Source organism: Halyomorpha halys, unplaced genomic scaffold (assembly GCF_000696795.3).
Source record: "Halyomorpha halys isolate HHAL.00 unplaced genomic scaffold, Hhal_1.1 Scaffold192.1, whole genome shotgun sequence".
NCBI lineage: Eukaryota > Metazoa > Arthropoda > Insecta > Hemiptera > Pentatomidae > Halyomorpha > Halyomorpha halys.
Window position 1 is genome coordinate 380,501 of NW_027108514.1, and position 21,279 is coordinate 401,779.

Below are 21,279 nucleotides of genomic sequence, written 5' to 3' on the forward strand. Positions count from 1 at the left end.
ATCAAAGTATTATTTAAAGATATATATAGATAATTGACAGTATAATTTCAAATATAATGAAGATGGTCAGAGTTACGGTCAAAAATAGAAAAAATAGTTGACAACTAATCATTATCCGACGTTTCGCGTTACTTTGTAGGGCTTCATCAGGATTGCTCAAGATGATAGTTTTACAGCTCATAAATAGAGTAAACATAATAGCTGGTAGATTTAAAGCTTTTTTCTTGAACATACCATATAAGCCCTACTAAGTGGGGTGAAATATCAGATAATAAATAATTGTAAACTATTTTTATTCTTTTTGACCGCAACCCTGACCTTCATAATTATTATTTAAATATATCAAAATATAAAGAAAAGTAATTTACTACTTATGATATAGACCTATGTAGCATATGTATGGCTGGAGGAATAGAATAAATTAATTTAGTAGCAATAATAGTTAGCAGAAATACTTTTGTACATAAAACCTATTCAACATTTTTCTACTCGTTGTCAATACTTACTAATTTCGTCGTAAACTCATTTTGTTTTTTAAACAAGCACAACACTATTTGAAAGTACACCGAGAATTCGATTAAGCGGCCATTGTTTAGTTTTTCTATAAAGCAATTTGAGAATTCGCGGTCAGATTTTCGCTCACGAATGCGCATTGCCAATTTTAGAGGCCGTTGTTGATAAATAAAAAATATAATTATTTTACTTCTACTTAAAATATTCCTTTCTCATAATTTTAATTTCTATACAAACTTTGTACTTAAATTTTTAATTCACACAAATAATTGTTTTGAAACTGAAAAGCAATAAATTATGTATGTTTTTATATTAATTGAATTGTTACATTCTAAATCAACGGAGTCTATTTTCAAATGTTTTAATATTTTTATTTATTCAATTAACAGTTATGGTTTTATATTATCACAAAGTAAAAGGATTTCTGCCTATATCATGTTAATTAATTTCGTGATAATCTAGTACCAACACTGTTAAGAAAAAAAAATTAAAACTTGAAAATTGAATTGGATGATATTGAAACGAAACGGCCCAATTTACATTTTTTAATAGTTTTTTTTCTTCTTTAGTAGGAACATTGTGTAAAATTTAATGATATGTATAAACATTTAAGTATATATATAAACTTGTAAATAGATTCATAGCTTATATATAGGTTTTTATCCATATATAATTGTTTGTTGCACTTTCCTATATTTATTATTTGCCTAAAATTTTATTATTTATATTTGAAAAAATATTCTTATTTTCCCATATAAAGCTTCTAAAATTGACAACGCGCATTCGTGAGCGAAAATCTTACCGCCAATTCTCAATTAGCGTCATAAAAAATCTAAGCAATGGCCGCTTAATCGAATTTTCGGTATACTTTTAAATAGTGCTGTCCGTTTAAAAACCTAAATCATGACTTAATGATGTAATTAGTAAGTATTCCAATATAATTTGCTGGGTAATAAGTAAAGAAACATTGAGTAGCTTTTATATACTATACTAGTTCTGTAAAACGATTATTGCTACTAAATTAATTTATTCTATTCATCCAACCATATATATACATGATCTAAATCATAAATGGTAAATTAGTTTTCCATACATTATGAAATCTTTAAATGATTCTTTGATTTGATGGTATTCGGATGGTTTGAATAGAATATAGTAATTTTATGTAACCAAAGATTATGTTTATTGAGTTTAAACTTTAAGAGATATTTTAAATGTGAAGCTAATTATTTCATAGCCAGAAGTATTAATTTTTATTGTCATATTTCTATTAAGTACTTGAAGGTTAGCCAATCTTTCAAAGTTAATTTTAATTTATAATATATAATGATAATATTTCTTATTCTTTTAGGTTTTTATATTGAGGATAAATGTTACCCTCCCCCCCCCACACACTTCTCAACTTGTGTAAGTCGGACAAGATTGTCAAAAAGGAGGTAAAAATGATCTGGTGATTTATTTCCAAAGATTAATTTTTTAGCTATATACTTCTAGAGTCTATTTTATCTTTAGTTCAAAAATAAATCTATGCTTCAGTATAGAAAAATTGTCTAAATATGTTTATTTCTTGATATTATATGTTTTGTTTGGATATTGAAACTTATTTATATAAAATAGTTTTAATTAGATTATAATTTAGTAAGTAATTTTACCATTAGACAAGGTAATGATCTTTTATTGGTAAGGCACTTCTTAAAACTGCAAAATTAATTATTTTACATTTATTTATAAATAATTTAAATTTTATCCATTTATAGTCTCAAAACATTTTATTTTCTTTATTAGTCCGATGTTTCGGCCATCTTCAGGCCATCATCTTATTACCATTTTTGAACAAAATAATTTAAAAACACAACTTCATGTAGGCTATTCTGCCCAGATCATTTCGACAATTTTTATAATTAGTCAATTTTCACATTAAAACAAAACTTAAAATTCTTTCGTGAAAATTGACTAATTAGAAAAATTGTCTAAATGACCTGGGGAAAATATCCTGCATGAAGTTGTGCTTTTAAATTATTTAGTTCAAAAATTGTATTAAGATTGTCCCTGAGGAAAGCGTCGGACTTGTAAAGAAAATAAAATGTTTTGAAACTCTAAATGGATAAAATTTAAATTATTTATTTAAAAAACATTAACCATTCTCAAGAAAGTATTTAAGATTATAAATAAAATAATAATTATTTTTCTTATTGCCTCTAATTTATAGTAAATGAGGATGCTACAATACCTTTGTAATTTTTATGAAATTTATTCTTTTATATTGAACAACGTTTAAAAGGTCTCAATGTCTATTTTCAATTTAAAAATCTTTTTATCATTCTTGTCATTTTTGTTTTTGAAATGAAGTAATTTCATCTGCATATTAAAATAATTGAAATATACTCCTTTTTATTTGTTCATTTCTACATAAAATTATTTGTATTTGTAAATTTTTTAGATTCCTTTTATAGTATGAACATTCTCTTTTGGTTCTATCTAGTTCAGGCAAATGTTAGGCGAAACTGAAATAGAATGGTTTTATGATATAAAGAAATTAAAAAAATAATAATTTAATGTAGAAATAAATTAACGAAAAGTAGCAACACCTCTACTCCACAGTTAGAAATTATATTCCTTATTTGCTTTTTATAACCTTTGGAATATTTATAATTTGTTGGTAGGAGATGGTCGAGGTTATTGTTAGCAAAACGTACACAAATAAACAAAAACTTATTTATTTGTGCCGACGTTTCGACCTGAATTTCAGGCCTTCATCAGTGATAAAAAACATAAATAACAACCATCAATGGATCAATCAAATAATGGAATTAACACAATAAGATATGTAAGTAATGAAAAACAATTTAAATTAACTTAATGAAATGTATGAAAGGTAACGATATATATATATGATATAATGGGCAAGAAAGAAGAAAAAAAAATGTTATAACGTAAGAAACAAAATTTGTTGCAATGAAAGAAACAAAATATGTTGCAATGAAAGAAACAAAATATGTTACACTGAAAGAAACAAAATATGTTACACTGAAAGAAACAAAATATTTTACAATGGATAAAAAATGTAGACTAATATAGATGTGTAAAAGAAAAAAAATAAATTCTCCACTTTTCTCCATATTTCTTCTCCCTTATTCTTTCTCCAGACACTATATTTATTTTTTTTTTAATTCATCTATATTACTATACATTTATTTTATCTATTGTAACATATTTTTATTTGCTTTCTTGCCCATTGTATCATATAGATCATTTTCTTTTATACATTTCATTGTGTTAATTTAAATTGTTTTTCATAATTTTAGACAATACTTACATACCTTATTGTGTTAAGTCTATGGGCTGCCTGTTGCTCAGTGGTAAGATGCAGTCTTACCAAATTGATCTATTGGCGTTGACTTTTTTCATTGAGTGGCAGTCCCACAAAATGAAAAACTTTGACCCCCAACCATGGTTAGGCAGTATAGGACTCCAATGGGAGTCTTGGCCAAAAAAAATAAAAATATAAAATGTTAAGTCCATTACTAATCATTTACATTTTCATTTTCATTAATTAATTTTTTGAACACTTTCTGTTTTTTTTAATTTTTCATCATTTATTTTGTATAATTCTACTTCTATAATTTTATATATCATCTACTGTAATCAATCAACTACTTTCTGTTTAATTCATAGTTATGTATGTTTCCAAATTTGTATGTTTATCATTTTCCTTTATTTTTATATTTCCCTGAGTGATGGTTGTTGTTTCTTTTTTGTTTTTTTCGCCCAGATGAATCCCTGAAATTCAGGTCGAAAGTTGACAAATAAATAAGTTTTTATCTGTTTGTGTATTTTTTGCTGAACACTACTTCAACCATCTCTTCATATTAATATACGTTCAACTATAAACACCTCTTTATAATTTGTTGATTAGACTCCATGTGACAGTTATTTTTGTAATCAATGTGGATCATAACAGTTAATGAATATTGACATTTTTATGTTCAACATTCATCAGCCATGACATTATATATTTGTCTTGTAAAATATATGCATATGTGTTTGAAATAAAATAAAATAACAAGTTTGTTTAAATTTGTATATTTTTCTGATTTTTTATGGATACTTTGTTACAAATGGAATCTACTACCACCTTCACCATCATTTAAAACATAGCACAGCGTAAACATCATTAAATTTATTTTTAAAATGGAAATATATTTGCATTAAATGGAGTAAAATATAAGCCAAAGAATGGGATGGTTAACGGGTGGCATCACAAACAGTGCACCTGCACCTTTGTGAATAAAATGTCACCCAGGAGAACTTCAATTTTCCTATAAAAAATACATCTATTTTTATAAAATATCCATTTACCATATGATGTACATATTTTTAAATTCTTTTTTTTTCTTTTTTTTGTATAAAAAGTTAAAATTAGTTTTTTTTCTTTTCTTCTTTTTAGCTCTAAACATGGCATGGTTCCACTTTGAAAATACCTGAGGGATTGAAATCAGAAATGGCACACTATCAAGGTGAATTATGAATATTAAGTTTTTTTTAATCACATTATTGGACACTGAGCATGAAGATTTTTTTTTTTTTTTTTTCTTCGAAATATACAAACATGAATATGTATGTTACTTATAAATTAAATATAAAATAATTTTTAATTAATAATATACAAACTAAACATAACTTTTTGTTATGAATAGACAGTCATTTACGCTTCCATCTTTTCTACATATTTCAGAAAAGATTTTGGCGATTCTAAGTTTCATCAATATCATTTATATAGAGCAACTTTTCTATAACAATATTCTATAAATTTACACTATTAATAACAACTTAAAGAATTATTACATATTTTTTTGAAGGAACTTTCCTGGTGACACTTTATTCGATTTTGTTTTTCCTTCATTACCAGCATTAGAAACGAATAGGTCGCAGCCGTCTCTGCAATATGATCTTCTATTATAAACTGTTATTTATTATTTTAACTTTTGTTAAACTACCTGAAATATATGAGAACAGTTTTTTAAATAAGTTAAGAATCTCTATTTCATATAATTTTCTCCCTCTAAACTATACAAAATTCATCGGGGATAACCACCGCAACAATTTAAAGAGAAGGCGTTCCAAGTTGAACATAGCACCATCGATGACAAACATTTTGTAGCGATCAAACTCCACTATTTTTAAAATCACATTCATTTCAATAAATAAATATCTTATTCTTATTAATTTACAGCTCAAGAGAACCTTACTATTATATTCAGACAAACCAATAAATAAATATCTTATTTTCTAAGAATTAACATAATATAATATAAACGTCACTAATAATAGTTTATAAATTATATATATAACTATATATGTTTGTAAATGAGACAAAAAAGTAAACATTATTCATGTACTTGGTCAAATACACTGTAAAGGATCTAAGTGAATGTCCATTTAATTATTGGTCCTTCTAATAATTTATGTAATAAAAGTAATCTATCATCGTTAATTTTATTATCCTTTCTAATTTATAAGCCAATAATTCTCAAAACATTGCCAGTGTATTTGCTCAGTAATAAATGACTTTTACTGTTGTCTCAATCACAAAACTGTAGTAACTTTATTAAAACTGATGTCTATTCGCTTTTAAATAATCTTTAAAAAAACATCTTTATTTTACATATAAAAAATAGCAAACATGTAACTATAACGCCAATCTCTTATACAAATAAATATTTTCAAGTATAATATAAAATAAAATTAAAACAAAAATTTATCCTTTTTTTCTTTAAGTTCAATTCATTTCATGATCTCCGCGATCTAAGTACAATTTGCAACGGTAGCCTATTAGATAAAAAAATTAATATAAAAATTTGCGTATAAACCCTATCACACTTTCTGACAAGTCAAACCTGCAATATCCCACCATTTTCATTATTTATTGTTTCAATATTTAATTTATTTAATTATATATTTTTAACCATTCCACCATTAGGCCTTAAATGAATTTTCATATGTCAGTGGATTTATATAGAGGGTAGCGGTGATTTGTGCATGATTGGTTTCGTTCCCTCGTAAGTGAGAGGACAAAGGGGAATCGGGAAGGGAAAAGGTATCAAAGCATGAAACTGAATGAGAATACATTAACGATAGAACACAATGATTAGTTTAACGATTTACAGGTAACAAGCACATTCAGGATTTACCAAGAGTACACCCCACAAACAATGAAATATCGAAAACATTCAGGCCATACATAACTCACATATAAATAGTCTATTAGAGTATATCCTAAATTGAAAATTTTTATGACTAAGTACTTAGGAATACTTTAGTTTTCTCAAAATCGTCTAAAACGTCAATGTTTGACTCTTAATTGATAAATAGATGATTCTAACAACAAAAGCTTTTTCGCCTATGTCAATGCTATAATATTTCTTTTTTTTTGTTTATTTTTTTTTTAATTTTTAAGTTTTTTTTTTAATTGGTTAAATATGAATGATAGAAAATAAAACAATAGGTAATAATTAAAAAAAAAATTAATTTGCCAAAGCAAAGTAATGTTTTTTCAAAGCTTTCCTCCTTTTATATTTATTTTTTAAAGATAATTTGGGTATCACAAAATTTTAAGTGACAAGGAATGTCCCATGATAAATATATACATTTTCATCAAAGTTTCAGCAGTACTTTTTATCAATTTGACGACAGAACACAGTATAATCACACGGAATGAGTTAATTCTCAAAATATTAGGTTACCTTAAATGGTAAAGGCGTTATTAGTGTTTTTATCAAAAAAAGGGAACGCTCATAAATGCTTGCTAATGAGCCTAGAGCAAAAGAATTAGAAAAATAAATCAATAATAACTTTACGAGTACTATTAAAGTCCTTCTCAAAAGTCATTGATAATTGTAGATTTTACAAAATTGATAACAATAGATTATGATATTAAAAGAAAGTATCAACCTGGAGATGGAATCAGATTATGATTAATTTAGGATCAGTCAATATATAATATACGGAAGTTCATAAGTACTATTTTTAAAAGGAGATAAGTATTGCTTTTAAGAAATTTTTTTGGATTTTTTTCTTTAATTTTTTAGCATTAATTGTAATTTTAAGCTTATGAATATAATAAAACTGGATGGATGAGGCAGGTATTAATATGGCATTGCGATGCTCCATTTAATAAAAAAAATAAGCCTAGAACTATTAGCGTTATAATAAAAAATAAAACAATTTGTTTGTATCGATAAAATTAAATAACATTGCATCTGATTGCTATTGCATATAGTTGGTTCATCATGCATTAAAACATTTAATTAAAATTAATTGAATATTTACTGCCATACTTATTCACATATGTACACAATCATATAGAGCTATTTAATCCAACAAAATATGATTTATGTTTTACCCTGTCCTAAAGAGCGTGCCACCATCTCTTCCTATGACTATTTTCCTTTTTGAAAACATGACATCCTTAAATCTAATTAGGAATATGTTTTTTTTTTAATATATATTTTTTTTCTTAGATATGAATATCTAATTTTTTTTCTATATTATTAAACAAATGCTTTCCATTTTTCGATTAGATGCAAAAAACAATCACTATCCAAAAATTAAAGATTAAAAATTCTTTTCTTTTAAATCACTAATTTTTGGTCAATTATATGAGTTATGGAATAAAAGTCCGTCAAAACACTGGGAGGAACACCTAATACGAAATGACTATAGTAAAATTTGTTTTTATTCGCTAAAAAAGAATTTTAAATGAACATTATAGGAATCACAAAGATTAAATCGCCTACCTCAGTGTATACAATGTTGAGAGATATGTAATAGGAAGTATTGGATCAGGTGATTATTCAGCTAATGAATAGAAAATAATAATGTATAAAAATTGTTTATCATTTTTTTAATGTTCATTGGTTTGTACGTTATCTTTTTTAAAATTTTATTTTGACTTCTTAACTTAACATGTTTTAATTTCTAAAAAGTAGTCTTGCGATGGACGTGATAGTTGTACTATTGTACAATATCTATTAAATTTTTTCTGGCTTTAAAATACTCAAAATATTCTTATTATTAGCAAAAGTGAAGTGTGTTCTAATCCCAATAAAATGGAGGGAAAGGAATGGACTGCATTGTGCAGGGAGGACAATGACTTTTTTAATATATTTTTGGGATGGCCAATGAGGTTTGACTTAACCTTGCAATAATGCATTTTTTTAAAAAAATTACAATTGTGTTATGACTCAATATCATTATTAAAACTCGAGCCTGTAGGCAGAGCATGATGTATCGTGGTCTTGTAGATTGATCGTGCAGCGACTTGCTGAAGGCGAGAGATCTATCTTGTATTTTGATAGTGTCTCCTCATTTTCTGCTATCCAGTAGCCAAGAGTGTCAGTATCGTATGTTGGAATTATTGTTACTTCTGAAACAATAAAAATGTATGTGATTAATGAAAATTATTTATTTTAAATTCTATGAATAAAGTGAAGAAATGTATCATGTTTCTTAACCGAAACTGGAGAGGAGTCAAGTACATCAGGAGACAGCAAGTGGGAGAATACGAACAAAGACTACTTCAAAGTCACAAAAATCAGAGTGAAGATAGAATTGATAAAAAAAAAAAAAAAAAAAAAAATCTGTGCAATGTTTCTCATAACTGCCACCAACACTCATGGTTTCCAGACATATTTACAAGTACCAAACCTGAGATAAAGATATGAGCATGCAAACATTTTACTATTTATTTTAGATGTTATATTTGTAAGATTGATAACCATTCAAAGTGGTGTAACCTGTGCTTTACCTTCAATGTTTGGTTACCATCTGTGTTAAATAACTTTATGCTAAATATTATTTGAACAATTTTATCACGCTACAAATTCTAGATTTGTACAAATGTTTGGTAAACAAAGGAAGGAACAAATGTCATTATCCACACACTTGTTTTATTCTTTTGATTTTTTTTTTCTATAACACTCAATTTACTCTATTTTCATTATAAAAATGAACAAAATAAAGATATTTGAAATGAAAGGGAATGTATATGATAGAAATTCACCTACATAATACTACATAACCTATAAATTCAACCTTAGTTCTAGAATTTTTATCAGAAACTTATTAATTTAATTGCCTAGACATATAATGTCTTCATAAATAAATATCTGTGCTATGTTAAATCAAATATAAACTGATAAAATTGATTTACAAGATTTGAAACAATGTATTAAAAGAAAATCAATAAAATTTTAAAATATACAATCTTAAACAAGAGTTAATCATTGAATCTGAAGGTTCAGGAAATTCTTTAATTAATTAAAATACAGAAAGCATTAACATTTATGTGTTGACAGTTCTAACACAATGCTAACTGACCACAAATGTGTAGATGCAGTACAAAAGTTCCTTTGATTACTGTCCGAAAAACTGACACTCATCAGTTCGATTACAATTCCTGGCCAACTCATACCAGCCAAGCCAAATAACTTATCCACACACTTGCCCATGTGCGAATTTGCCATTGTTTGGCAAATGTGTTGAGGTATCTTTAGGTTTTATGTTAATATTTAGTGTGAAATTAATTTTTAATTCTTATTCTCTTACTATTTTGAATAGATATGGCATTAAATTTGAATAAAACCACTTCAAATGTTCTTTGATATTTATGATCAAATTCATATTTGTAATATTTATATTTATATTTAATTTAAATTTAAATCTGTACCGCCACAACCCATGTTGTACAAGAGTCAGGATTTCAGTACTTTGTTAAGAAGTACTGTTAATAGACCAATGGTTGTGCAAGGAGGTGTGATTTGGTCAGAATCATGTTCGACTGCCAGATTTTTACCCAATTAAAGAGGCTGGATGGACCCAGGAGGGCTCCAAGAACCCACAGGAGTTAACTCACGGCTACAGTGTAACAGAAAATTATTTTCTGCCCAGCCGGATTCGAACTCGGGTCCTTAGAGTTAGTAGCCATGCGCTTTACCCCATGGCTACTGCATTTATATTTATATTATAATATATATTTTAAAAATTAATATTCTTATTAAATATTCTCAAATTGTTGATAAATATTAATGTCTAATATGGTTAAAATTTAATACGTTAGATTATTATTAAACCATTGTTAAAATATACATTTCATAGTCTCATTTTAATGACTACCCTACATTCATAAATGTTCAGATATTAGTTGTAACAGATAATCATAATATATGGCAGATTACAAACCTAGATCTTTATCTTCCCATTGCTGCTTTGCCTCCAGAAGTGCGTTGAAGACTTCTTTACTAGGTTCTGTTCCACTGAACACATAATACCTGAAAAATTAGTTATTTAAGAATTTTTGTTTGGATAAATTTTTTTCAAGCACTAAATAATGATTATAATAAAATGAAAGCTTTGTTCTTAAATTGATGCTAATTTGGTAAAATAAAAAAAAAAGTTTAACCTTTTTAATATTACTAGACTAGCTAAAATAAATACATTAGCTGCTGTCAGATTTATTATTTATTTTATTGTTTTTTATAAATTTTGAAAATTTAATTAATTTTACGAGGAGAAGATAATTGGGGGGTGCGGTCAAAATAAAACACAAATAAGTTGAAGTAATTTATTTAATGGTGCAAACGTTTCGGCCAGAATTTCTAGCTTTCATTAGGGCTAAGAACAGAACAACATAACAACCAATGAATGCAGAAAATAAAAAAGAATGACATAAAGTAAATAATTGTACAGAATGGAATTAATAAAATTAAAGTGATGAAAGAAGTGGAAAATAAAATGCATACATAAGTAATTGAATAAATAAATGGTATTTTACCTACTTATTCAATTACCTATGTATACATTTTATTTTCCACTTCTCTCATCACTTTATTTTATTAATTCCATTCTGTACAATTATTTACTTTATGTCATTCTGTTTATATTTTATTTTCTCTTTTTTTTTTTATTCATTGGTTGTTATCTTGTTCTGTTCTTAGCCCTGATGAAGGATAGAAATTCTGGCCAAAATGTTGGCACGATTAAATAAGTTACATCAACTTATTTGTGTTTTATTTTGACCATACCCCCCAACCATCTTCTCTTCGTATAAGTCATCCACAGTCAACTATCTCTCATGATTAATTAATTGTATACTGAAACTATAAAAATGTTATTTATTTTATATAATCAAATAATTTAATATAATAGTATCATAATATTTTGCTTATTTACCTTGCACGCACTCGCTTGAAAAATTCAACATTGGCATAATGCGAGTTGCCATGGTGAGGTACATAACTGAGATCTAGGTAGATGTGGCCCATTCCAGCTTTTTTACTGTCTTTTATATTCCGCTTCACAGGGGAATCTGAACGCCTATTTTTATTATTAGCTTCTTTACCTGTTCAATGAAATTAAATCTAAGTTAGCAAACAAAAATTAGTGTGTTGTTATTTTAAAAGAAATTTTGAAAGAAATTCAAATAAAGACTTAAAAAACGTCACCAATATAATTTATTAATATTTATATTATTTATTTAACATTTATTTTACTACATTTTTTTTTATTATCTTATTCAAATTAGATTATCTTTAAACTGTCTGAAAAAATTAAAATTGTTCTCAGTGCAGTTTTTATATATATATACACGTAATATTGTATATGTAAAAAAAAAAAAAATCAGTCAATTTTTATTTATTTATGGGTCATTAGTTCACTGTTTTAAAATTTGACAGTCCTGCAGAGTGGAGAGAAATATTGACAAATAAATAGTTGTTAACTATTTTTTTTTCCTTTTTGACCACATCCTCAATTTGAAACATTGAAATTGGTGTTATTTAAAATTCAAATACATTATTTTTGAAGTAGCATTGATAAATTTACCTATCACAATATTCGAAGCATATCTGTTATTTTCCTCATTCATTTTGGCCACTTTCTTTGGTGTAGTCTTTGCACTTCCAGATGTATCCTCAGTATCATTCTCTGCAGGTGCTGGAGCTGGTGAAGGGAGGTGAAGAGGTCTTCCCCACTCTTTAAACGGGCTCCAATAGTCCTTGCCAGAAGGTGGCGGGGGAAGACCTAATGGTTTTCCCCATTTTTCTATTGGGTCCTTAGGTAGAGTTTCACCCCTTGTCTAAAATTAAACAAAAAAATCTTTATAATAAGATTTTGAATCCTTTATATATATATATATAACAGGAGTACTCAGAAGGTGCTCTCCATCACTACTTTAGAAGGTGGCTAGAGTCTGTTAGATTCTGCCTGTGAGCAGAGGTTTAATTTTAATTTTTATATCCAACAAAAAATTTACCCTTAAAAAATAACATTAACTTATTTTCGAAACAAAAATGAACTTACTTAATCATTGTGTTAACTGAACTTTTCATATTACTAAGTAAACTGATTACCTGTACATGTTCTCTTGCTGCTGTCTCGAAATCGATGTCAGGTTTTCCAAAGCTGATGTCGCTGTCATCGTCCTGAACATACATTGATGAATACATTGCTGGCGGAGGCGAGTGAAGATGTGATGTAGTCGACAGGGGTGAAGGAGGCAAGTCATCATCGGATTCCCTCCAAGTCGCCTCACTGGATGGAGTAGCTCGGCCTTCTGGAGTGTCCGTCCGCCGATCTGTCCATCGTTCGGTGCTTATAAAGCTTGCCGTCATGTCTTTAATCATACTTATATCCTTTAAAGTGTCTTGTTTAGATTCGGTTGATACTTGACTAGATGAAGCTTCTGATATATCTTTCACAACTTCTTTTACAGACTCAGTTGTTTTATCTCGATGTGCTGTTTCTAAACTTTTTTCTAATTCAAGACTAATTTTGGATTTTTCAGTCTTAATTGTTTCTGAAACCTTTGTTTCAAATGCTGAACTAGCCAATTTTATACTTTCTTGTATTTCAGAAGATATGCTTTTTCCTTCTGTTGTTGACTGTTCAAGTGTTTCTTTGGGTTCACTAATAGAACCATTTAATATTGTTTCGGATTTAGACACAATAGTCTTGCTATCACCATCATAGACTGTAGAACCATTGAGTGCTGGTGTTACTTCAGAAATCAATTTGGCTTTAATAACTGAAACATCTTTTACACTTTCTATTTCATGTTTTTCTGTAACTATTTTTTCTACTTTACAAATTGGTTCCGATTTTTCTGTTCCTTCTATTGATGAAGTACTTGAAACTTCTTTTTGTGTGATGCCAATTGGTTTATCAGCTTCAGCAGAAGATTTTCTTTCAGTTGTTTCAGTTGTTACGGTTGTTACAGTTGTTTCTTCTTGTTTCTGGGTGCCATTTTTGGAAATGTCTGTGCCCTTAAGTTCTTCTGGTACTACTTTTGTGGTTGTGACAGTTGTTGTAACAGTAGTTACAGTTGTGATACCTCCAATACCACTACTTTCAGAATATTTGGTTTCTACTTCTGTGACACTTTTTGTCTCGTCTTTTGGCTTTTCAATTTTACCATTTGTGAATGTTATTTTTTCTGATTTAGTTGTTTGCTGTATATGAGCTTCATCATGCTTTTCACTTGACTGTGATGTTTCTGTTGTGTGTTGCTCACTTTTGAATTTTTCACCATTTGTGTACTTAACGGAGCACACTTCCATTTTTTCTCCAGTTTGTTTATCTGTACTTGATTCCTTTCCTGAAATTAGACAAACAGAATCTGCTGAAATGTCTGCTATATCCATTTGCTTTTCATCCTTCATTTTACTTTTTAAATCTGCATTAGCCGTATCTTTTTCTACCTTGACAGATGACGGTAAATCAGTTATTTCTTGGACTACCGCTTCTTTTTGTACTGACCTGATTTCACTTATTTCTGCAAATTCTTTTGAAGCTGTTTCAGTTTTTCCTTCTGTTTTGTATGTTGATGTTGCACTTTCATATGATTCTTCTGAGGTTGCTTTTAAATCGGTAAACCCGTTAACTTTAGTGTCTATACTTTCTTTTATTTTTTGGTCAACAATTGATGACTGTTCTTTAGAGGTGGTGCTTTCTATTTCCTTTATGAAACTCATTGTGGAAAATTCTTCTTTTTGGGATGTTGATGCTTTAATATCATCCGTTAGTTTCATTAGTGAAGTTTCATCTTTGATTTTTTCAGTTTTTTCTTCTTTGATAGAGCTGTCCAAGGCTCCTTTCTCAACCTTTGGAAGGTCAGTGGGTTTTGGTTTACCAATTGCACTCTCTTCTGTTATTGTTGTACTGCTTGAAGAGCTTGTGCCTTCTGTGATGTCTGTTTTCTCAGTTGTGGTAACAATTTCAGTTTTTGTGGTAAAATCAGTACTTTCTAGTTCTTCAGTTTTCGCAACAGTGGCTTTTGACTCACTACTTATTACTTCCAGTTTATCTTCTGTTGTCTTACTTTGAGTAATTGTTTCCTTAGAATGAATTTCAAAAGTAGTTTCACTAATTTTTTTCTCAAGATCTGCGAACATTTCTTCAGACATTTTACTAGAGAGTGCCTTGTCTTCTGTTTTTGTGTCCCAGCTGCTTTCTGATTTTACCGCTGTATCAGATTTTTGTAATTCCTTAAATTCTTCTAAAACATCCTCATGATGATAACCATTTTCGCCTGGTAATTTACTCGAAGTTATATACGCTATTTGTTCTTCAGAAGTTGTTTTATCTTTTTCTACTGTAATTGATTTTGATAAACTAACCTCTTTGGCCTCTTGCTCTGTTGATTCAGAGATAACTGATTCTTTCTTCTCAGATACTTTGATCCCTGAGGCTTCAGCCAGGAATGTTTCAGTGGAGCCTAAATCTGTTGTTGTTTTTACAGTTTTTGATATCTCTTCTAGAACATCTTCTGACTCAAATAAACTCTTTTTCTGAACTATTGTATGCTTATCTATTGATTCTTCTAAGAATTCAAAATCCTCCTTAATTTTTGTAGATTTTTCAGTTCCAATTTCTTTATCTGTAATTGACATTTCTTTTATATCTTTCTTTTCACCTACTTTTTTTGTATCTGATTCCTCCTTATCCTCAGATAACCCAGCTTTTGGTTTCTCTATCTCTTGAGTCGATGTAAATATTGACCCTTCTTTATCAGTTGATATTATATCAGTATCCTTACTTTCTTCTGGTAGTTTGGCTTCTCCCTCTTTCTTACTATAAGTCGGTTTTGATTCAAGATCTTTACTAAATTCTAGTTGTTTAATTACTTCTATACTCTCTACAACTGGTTTCTCCTTTCCTTCTGTTGATTTTAAATCAAGTTCCCACTTTTCTCCTTTTAGTTTTGATTCAATATCCTCAGTTGTTTTAGTTTCTAATAATTTTGTCATTTCTAATTGTTTTACTTCATCTGTTGCTTTGATGTCAAGTTCTTTTATTTTTTCAAGATATTCTGATTCAGGTTTTCCCTTTTCTTCACTGGACGTCAATTTCAGTTCTTCCTTTTGTATCAGTCCTTCAAGTTTAGTCTCTTCGGTCAGTTTTGTTTCTATTTGTCCTTTGACAGAAATAATTTGTGAACTTTCTACTTCTACACTCTTTAATTCTTCTATTTTTTCTGTTGGCTTACTTTCTGTTTCTTTTTGACCATTGACCATAATTCCATCACCTAGTGAAGTTCCTGCTTCCAATAAGCCTGCTGTGATTCCAGGCTGTTGCAAATCTTGTAATATTTTATCTACTTTCTTTTCAGTGGATTTGATTTCACTAGTAGAACTTTCTGTTTGAGTTACAGTCTTTTCTTTAAGTAGAATGATGTCAGCTTCCTTTCCTGGTTTTTCTTCAGTTGCTTTCTTTTCATCTGATTCTTTTTCTAACTTTAATGTTTCTTCAACAACTGTGGTCTTCAGGTCTGAGGTTTTCAACTCCTGTTCCATCTTCACTTCTGACAAAATATCCATTTTTTCTATCTCAAATGTTGACTCTTTTTGTTTTCCTTCTTCTAGTGTTTTATGCAACACCATTGTATCTGCCAGTTCATCCTTTTTAATTGGTAGTTCTTCAGCTTTTGTGAGTCCATCAGAACTGCTGAGGGTGCTTATAGATGATATGGTTTCTTTCTTCTCCAATATCATCTTACCCTCTCTTGTTTCTTCAGAATCTCCTACAGCTACAGATCCTGATAAATCTTTTTTAGTCACCTCATCATCATCAGTGGTCTTAACTGAAGTTTCCTTTGTTTCTTGTCCTGATATTACTTCAACTTTTTCTTTAGCCACTATATCTTTTTTTTCTAATTGATCTTTTATTTCATCTACAGCCTGTTTTTCATCTGCTGGTTTTATTTCACTAATTTTTATTCCTTCAGTTAATTTTTGTTCAGTTTCTTCTTTGACTAAATCTTGTTTCACTGTTGCTCCTTTCTTTTCTTCATCTAATTTTGTATCTACTTCTTGCTTTTCTTGAGCAGATTTAATTTCTGTTTCTGTCTTTTGCTCTGTTAGTTTTATTTCCTCTACTTTTTTATCATCCACCTGTTTCTCATCAGATTCTTCTTTAACTACTAATCCTTTCTGTTCTTCAACTGGTTTTATTTCGCCTCCTTTCTTTTCATCCATTGGTTTTATTTGATCTTTAATTTTTTCATCAACAACTAGTTTTAATTTAGTTTCATCTTTACCTACCTCCAGTGTAGAATCTAAAACTTCCATTACTTCTGCTAGTTTAATTTCACCTGATGTCACTTTTTCACCCTCTTTTAGTTCTGCTGTTATTATGTCTTTTTCTTCTTTTCCATCGGTAGATTTTAAGTCATCTTTTGGTTTAACATGATCAGTTAGTTTTACTTTGGCTTCATCTTTGCCTAGATCTAGTTTGGATTCAACTTCTTTCTTATCTTCATCTGGTATTACTTTCACTTCAGATTCCTTTATTTTGTCAATAGGTTTGCCTCCTGTTTCTTCTTTGCTTGTATCTAGTTTGATACCTGTTTCCTTCTTTTCCACATCTTTTTCTTCAACAGGTTTTATTACTGTTCCTTCCTTTTCTTGATCAAGTTTAATATCTACTTCTTTCATTTCCTCAACTGGCTTAGTTTCTGTTTCTTTTATGTCTTCACCTGGTTTAACTTTTTCTTGTTCTGTTTTTACTTCACCTTCTTTCTTAACTTCAACCACTTTTTCTTCCTCTTTTAGGTCTGTACCTGTTATGATTTCTTGTTCTTTCTTTTCCCCTGACATTTTAAAAGGCTCCACTATTTCTTCTGCTGATTTTAATTCAATTTCTTTCTTTTCATCTGATTTCAGTTCAACTTCCTGCTTATCTTCCACAGATTTTAATTCACTTTCTTTCTTATCATCTGCTGATTTTAATTCAATTGCCTTCTTTTCATCTGATTCCAATTCGACTTTCTTCTTATCGTCAGCAGATTTTAATTCCATTTCTTTCTTTTCATCTGCTGATTTCAATTCAATACCATCCTTACCTTCAGTCAGTTTTATTTCAATTTCTTTCTTTTCCACAGTTGGTTTTATTTCTCCCCCTTTTTCAACTACATCTGTTTTCACTTCTTCTTTCTTTTCCTCTTCTGTTTTCAGTTGGACCTCTACCCTTTCTGCAGATTTTGTTTCAATATCTTTAGTTTCTTCTACTAATTTTAATTCAGCTTCTTTCTTTTCATCTATTCCTTTCTGCTCCTCTGGTGGCTTTGTTTCATCCTCTTTTATCTTTGTTTCAGCTTTTATTTCCACTTCTTTCTTTTCTTCTGCTATTTTCAATTGAGCATCTTCCTTTTCTTCTGTTGATTTTAATTCAGTTTCTTTCTTTTCATCTGATAGTTTTAATCCAATTTCATCCTTACTATCTGTTGATTTTATTTGAGTTTCTTTCGTTTCTTCTGTTGATTTTAACTCAATTTCTTTCTTATCATCAGCTGATATTAGCTTTTCATCGAGTAGTTTTATTTCATCCTCTTTTTTTACAGCTTCTGTTTTAATTTCTTCCACAGCTATTAATTTGTCAACTTCTTTCTCTTTCACTAATGCTGATTCAATTTCTTTCTTTTCTTCGGATTTTATTTCAGTTCCTTCTTTTTCATCTGTTAGTTTATCATCTTTTTTTATTATTTCTGTTTCAATTTCTACTTCTTTTTCTGCCTTCGATTCAGCATCTTTTTCTTGTCCAGCATCTTTCTTATCAACATCCATTTTTTCTGTAGATAATTTTGTATCGGTAAATAATTTTTTATCCTCCTCTTTCTCTGTAGGTATAATCTCTGTATCTTTAACTTTTTCATCTTGTTTTAAGATTTCAATTTCTTCTGATTGTTCTACTTTGTCTTCCTCTTTACTTTCAGGTACTTTAATTTCATCTACTTTCCTTTCATCAGATGGTTTTATTTTGGGTTCTTCTTTTTCAAGCTCTGATAATATCTCAATTTTTGCACTACCTTCATCCTTTTCTTTAGTAGGTTTTGTTTCCCCTACTTTTGCGTCTTCAGTGTCTTTTATAATTTCATCTATTACTTTTATTTCAGCTTCTTTCTTGTCTTCATCTTTGGTCATGTCTACTTTCTTTTCCTCAGCTATTGCTGATTTGTCTTCTTTTGTTTCTTCTAATTGTTTTATTTCAAGTTCATCTGATTTTTCAACAATGTGTAATTTTGCTTCTTCTATTTCCTTTCCTTTCTTTTCTTCAGAAGTTTTAATTTCAATATCTTTCACCTTTTCATCTAACATTTTGTCTTCTGCTGTTTTGATATCAGCCCCTTCTTCTGTTTTTGTTGGTATTATTATTCCTTCTTGTATTTCTTTTGTTTGTTTCATTAAATCTTCTTTTTTCTTCTCACCTGGTTTTATTTCATCTTCTTTTATTTCTTCAGATGGTTTAATTTCAGTTTCTTTCAGTTCTTCTGTTGGTTTTATTTCAGCTTCCTTCTTTTCATCTTTTCGTTTTATTTCAGCATCTTTCTTTATATCAACAGGTTTTATTTCAGCTTCTTTTTTCTCTTCAGTTGATTTTATTTCTGCTACTTTTATTTCTTCAGATGGTTTTATTTCAGTTTCTTTCTTTTCTTCTAATGGTTTTATTTCAGCTCCTTTCTTTTCTTCTAATGGTTTTATTTCAGCATCTTTCTTTTCTTCAGCAAGTTTTACTTTAGCTTCTTTTTTCTCTTCAGTTGTTTTTATTTCTACTTCTTTTATTTCTTCTAATTGTTTTATTTCAGAATCTTTCTTATCATCAACAGGTTTTATTTCAGTTTCTCTTTTCTCTTCAGTTGTTTTTAATTCTTCAGATGGTTTTATTTCCGCTTCTTTCTTTTCTTCAGTGGTTTTTATATCAGTTTCCTTCTTTTCTTCTGTTGGTTTTACTTCAGATTCTTTTTTATCTTCCATTGTTTTTATTTCTGCTTCCTTTGTTTCTTCAGTTGATTTTACTTCAGATTCTTTTTTATCTTCTATTGTTTTTATTTCTGCTTCTTTCTCCTCCTCGATTGATTTTATTTCAGCTTCTTTTATTTCTTCAGTTGGTTTTATTTCAGAATCCTTTTTATCCACTATTGGTTTAATTTCAGTTTCTTTCTTTGCTTCAATTATTTTTATTTCTTTTTCTTTTAGTTCTTCTGTAGATTTTATTTCAGTTTCTTTCTTCTCATCGGTTGTTTTTATTTCTGCATCTTTCAGTTCTCCTGTAGGTTTTATTTCAGCTTCTTTCTTTTTCTCAGTTAATATTGTTTCAGAATCCTTTTCCTCAACAGGTTTTACTTCAGATTCTTTCTCCTCTTCTATTCTTTTTATTTCTGGTTCTTTCAGTTGTTCAGTTACTTTTATTTCAGTTTCTTTCTTTTCTTCTATTGGTTTTCTTTCAACTTCCTTCTTTTCATCTGTTGGTTTTACTTCAGCTTCTATAATCTCTTCAACTGTTTTTATTTCAGCTTCCTTCTTTTCGTCTGTTGGTTTTATTTCAGCTTCTTTCTTTTCCTCAGTTGTTTTTATTTCAGCTTCTAGCTTTTCATCAATTGATTTTACTCCAGATTCTTTTTTCTCTTCAGTTGTTTTTTTTATTTCTGCTTCTTTTATTTCTTCAGATGGTTTTATTTCAGCTTCTGTCTTTTCTTCTAATAATTTTAGTTCAGTATCTTTCTTTTCATCAGTAGGTTTTACTTCAGCTTCTTTCTTTTCTTCAGTTGTTTTTATTTCTGCTTCTTTTATTTCTTCAGATGGTTTTAGTTCAGTATCTTTCTTTTCATCAGTAGGTTTTACTTCAGCTTCTTTCTTCTTCAGTTGTTTTTATTTCTGCTTCTTTTATTTCTTCAGATGGTTTTATATCAGTATCTTTCTTTTCATCAGTAGGTTTTACTTCAGCTTCTTTTTTCTCTTCAGTTGTTTTTACTTCAGCTTCTTTTTTCTCTTCAGTTGTTTTTATTTTTGCTTCTTTTATTTGGTCTGTTGGTTTTATTTCAACTTCCTTCTTTTCGTCTGTTGGTTTTATTTCAGCTTCTTTCTTTTCCTCAGTTGGTTTTATTTCAGCTTCTAGCTTTTCATCAATTGGTTTTATTTCAGCTTCCTCATTTTCGTCTGTTGGTTTTATTTCAGTTTCTTTCTTTTCCTCAGTTAGTTTTATTTCAGCTTCTTTTATTTCTTCAGATGGTTTTATTTCAGCTTCTTTCTTTTCATCAACAGGTTTTAATTCTGCTTCTTTTTTCTCCTCAGTTGTTTTTATTTCTGCTTCTTTTATTTCTTCAGATGGTTTTATTTCAGCTTCTTTCTTTTCATCAACAGATTTTATTTCAGCTTCTGTTTTCTCTTCAGTTGTTTTTATTTCAGCTTCTTTTATTTCTTCAGATGGTTTTATTTC

At 28.8% G+C, this 21,279-nt stretch overlaps 1 protein-coding gene across 1 annotated transcript in view; it reads right to left on the bottom strand.

Annotated features, from left to right (window-relative positions):
• Positions 1 to 8,768: 8,768 nt before the first annotated feature.
• The window catches only part of LOC106679285 (microtubule-associated protein futsch), a 42,170-nt gene continuing 29,659 nt past the window's right edge, over positions 8,769 to 21,279 (bottom strand). Inside the window, exons 9-14 of the mRNA XM_067046835.1 lie at positions 20,782 to 21,189; positions 12,921 to 20,699; positions 12,394 to 12,646; positions 11,743 to 11,911; positions 10,753 to 10,841; positions 8,769 to 8,938 (exon numbers count right to left, since the gene is read on the bottom strand). Of these exons, the coding sequence (XP_066902936.1) occupies positions 8,769 to 8,938; positions 10,753 to 10,841; positions 11,743 to 11,911; positions 12,394 to 12,646; positions 12,921 to 20,699; positions 20,782 to 21,189 (8,868 nt within the window). The remainder of the gene's footprint in view (positions 8,939 to 10,752; positions 10,842 to 11,742; positions 11,912 to 12,393; positions 12,647 to 12,920; positions 20,700 to 20,781; positions 21,190 to 21,279) is intronic.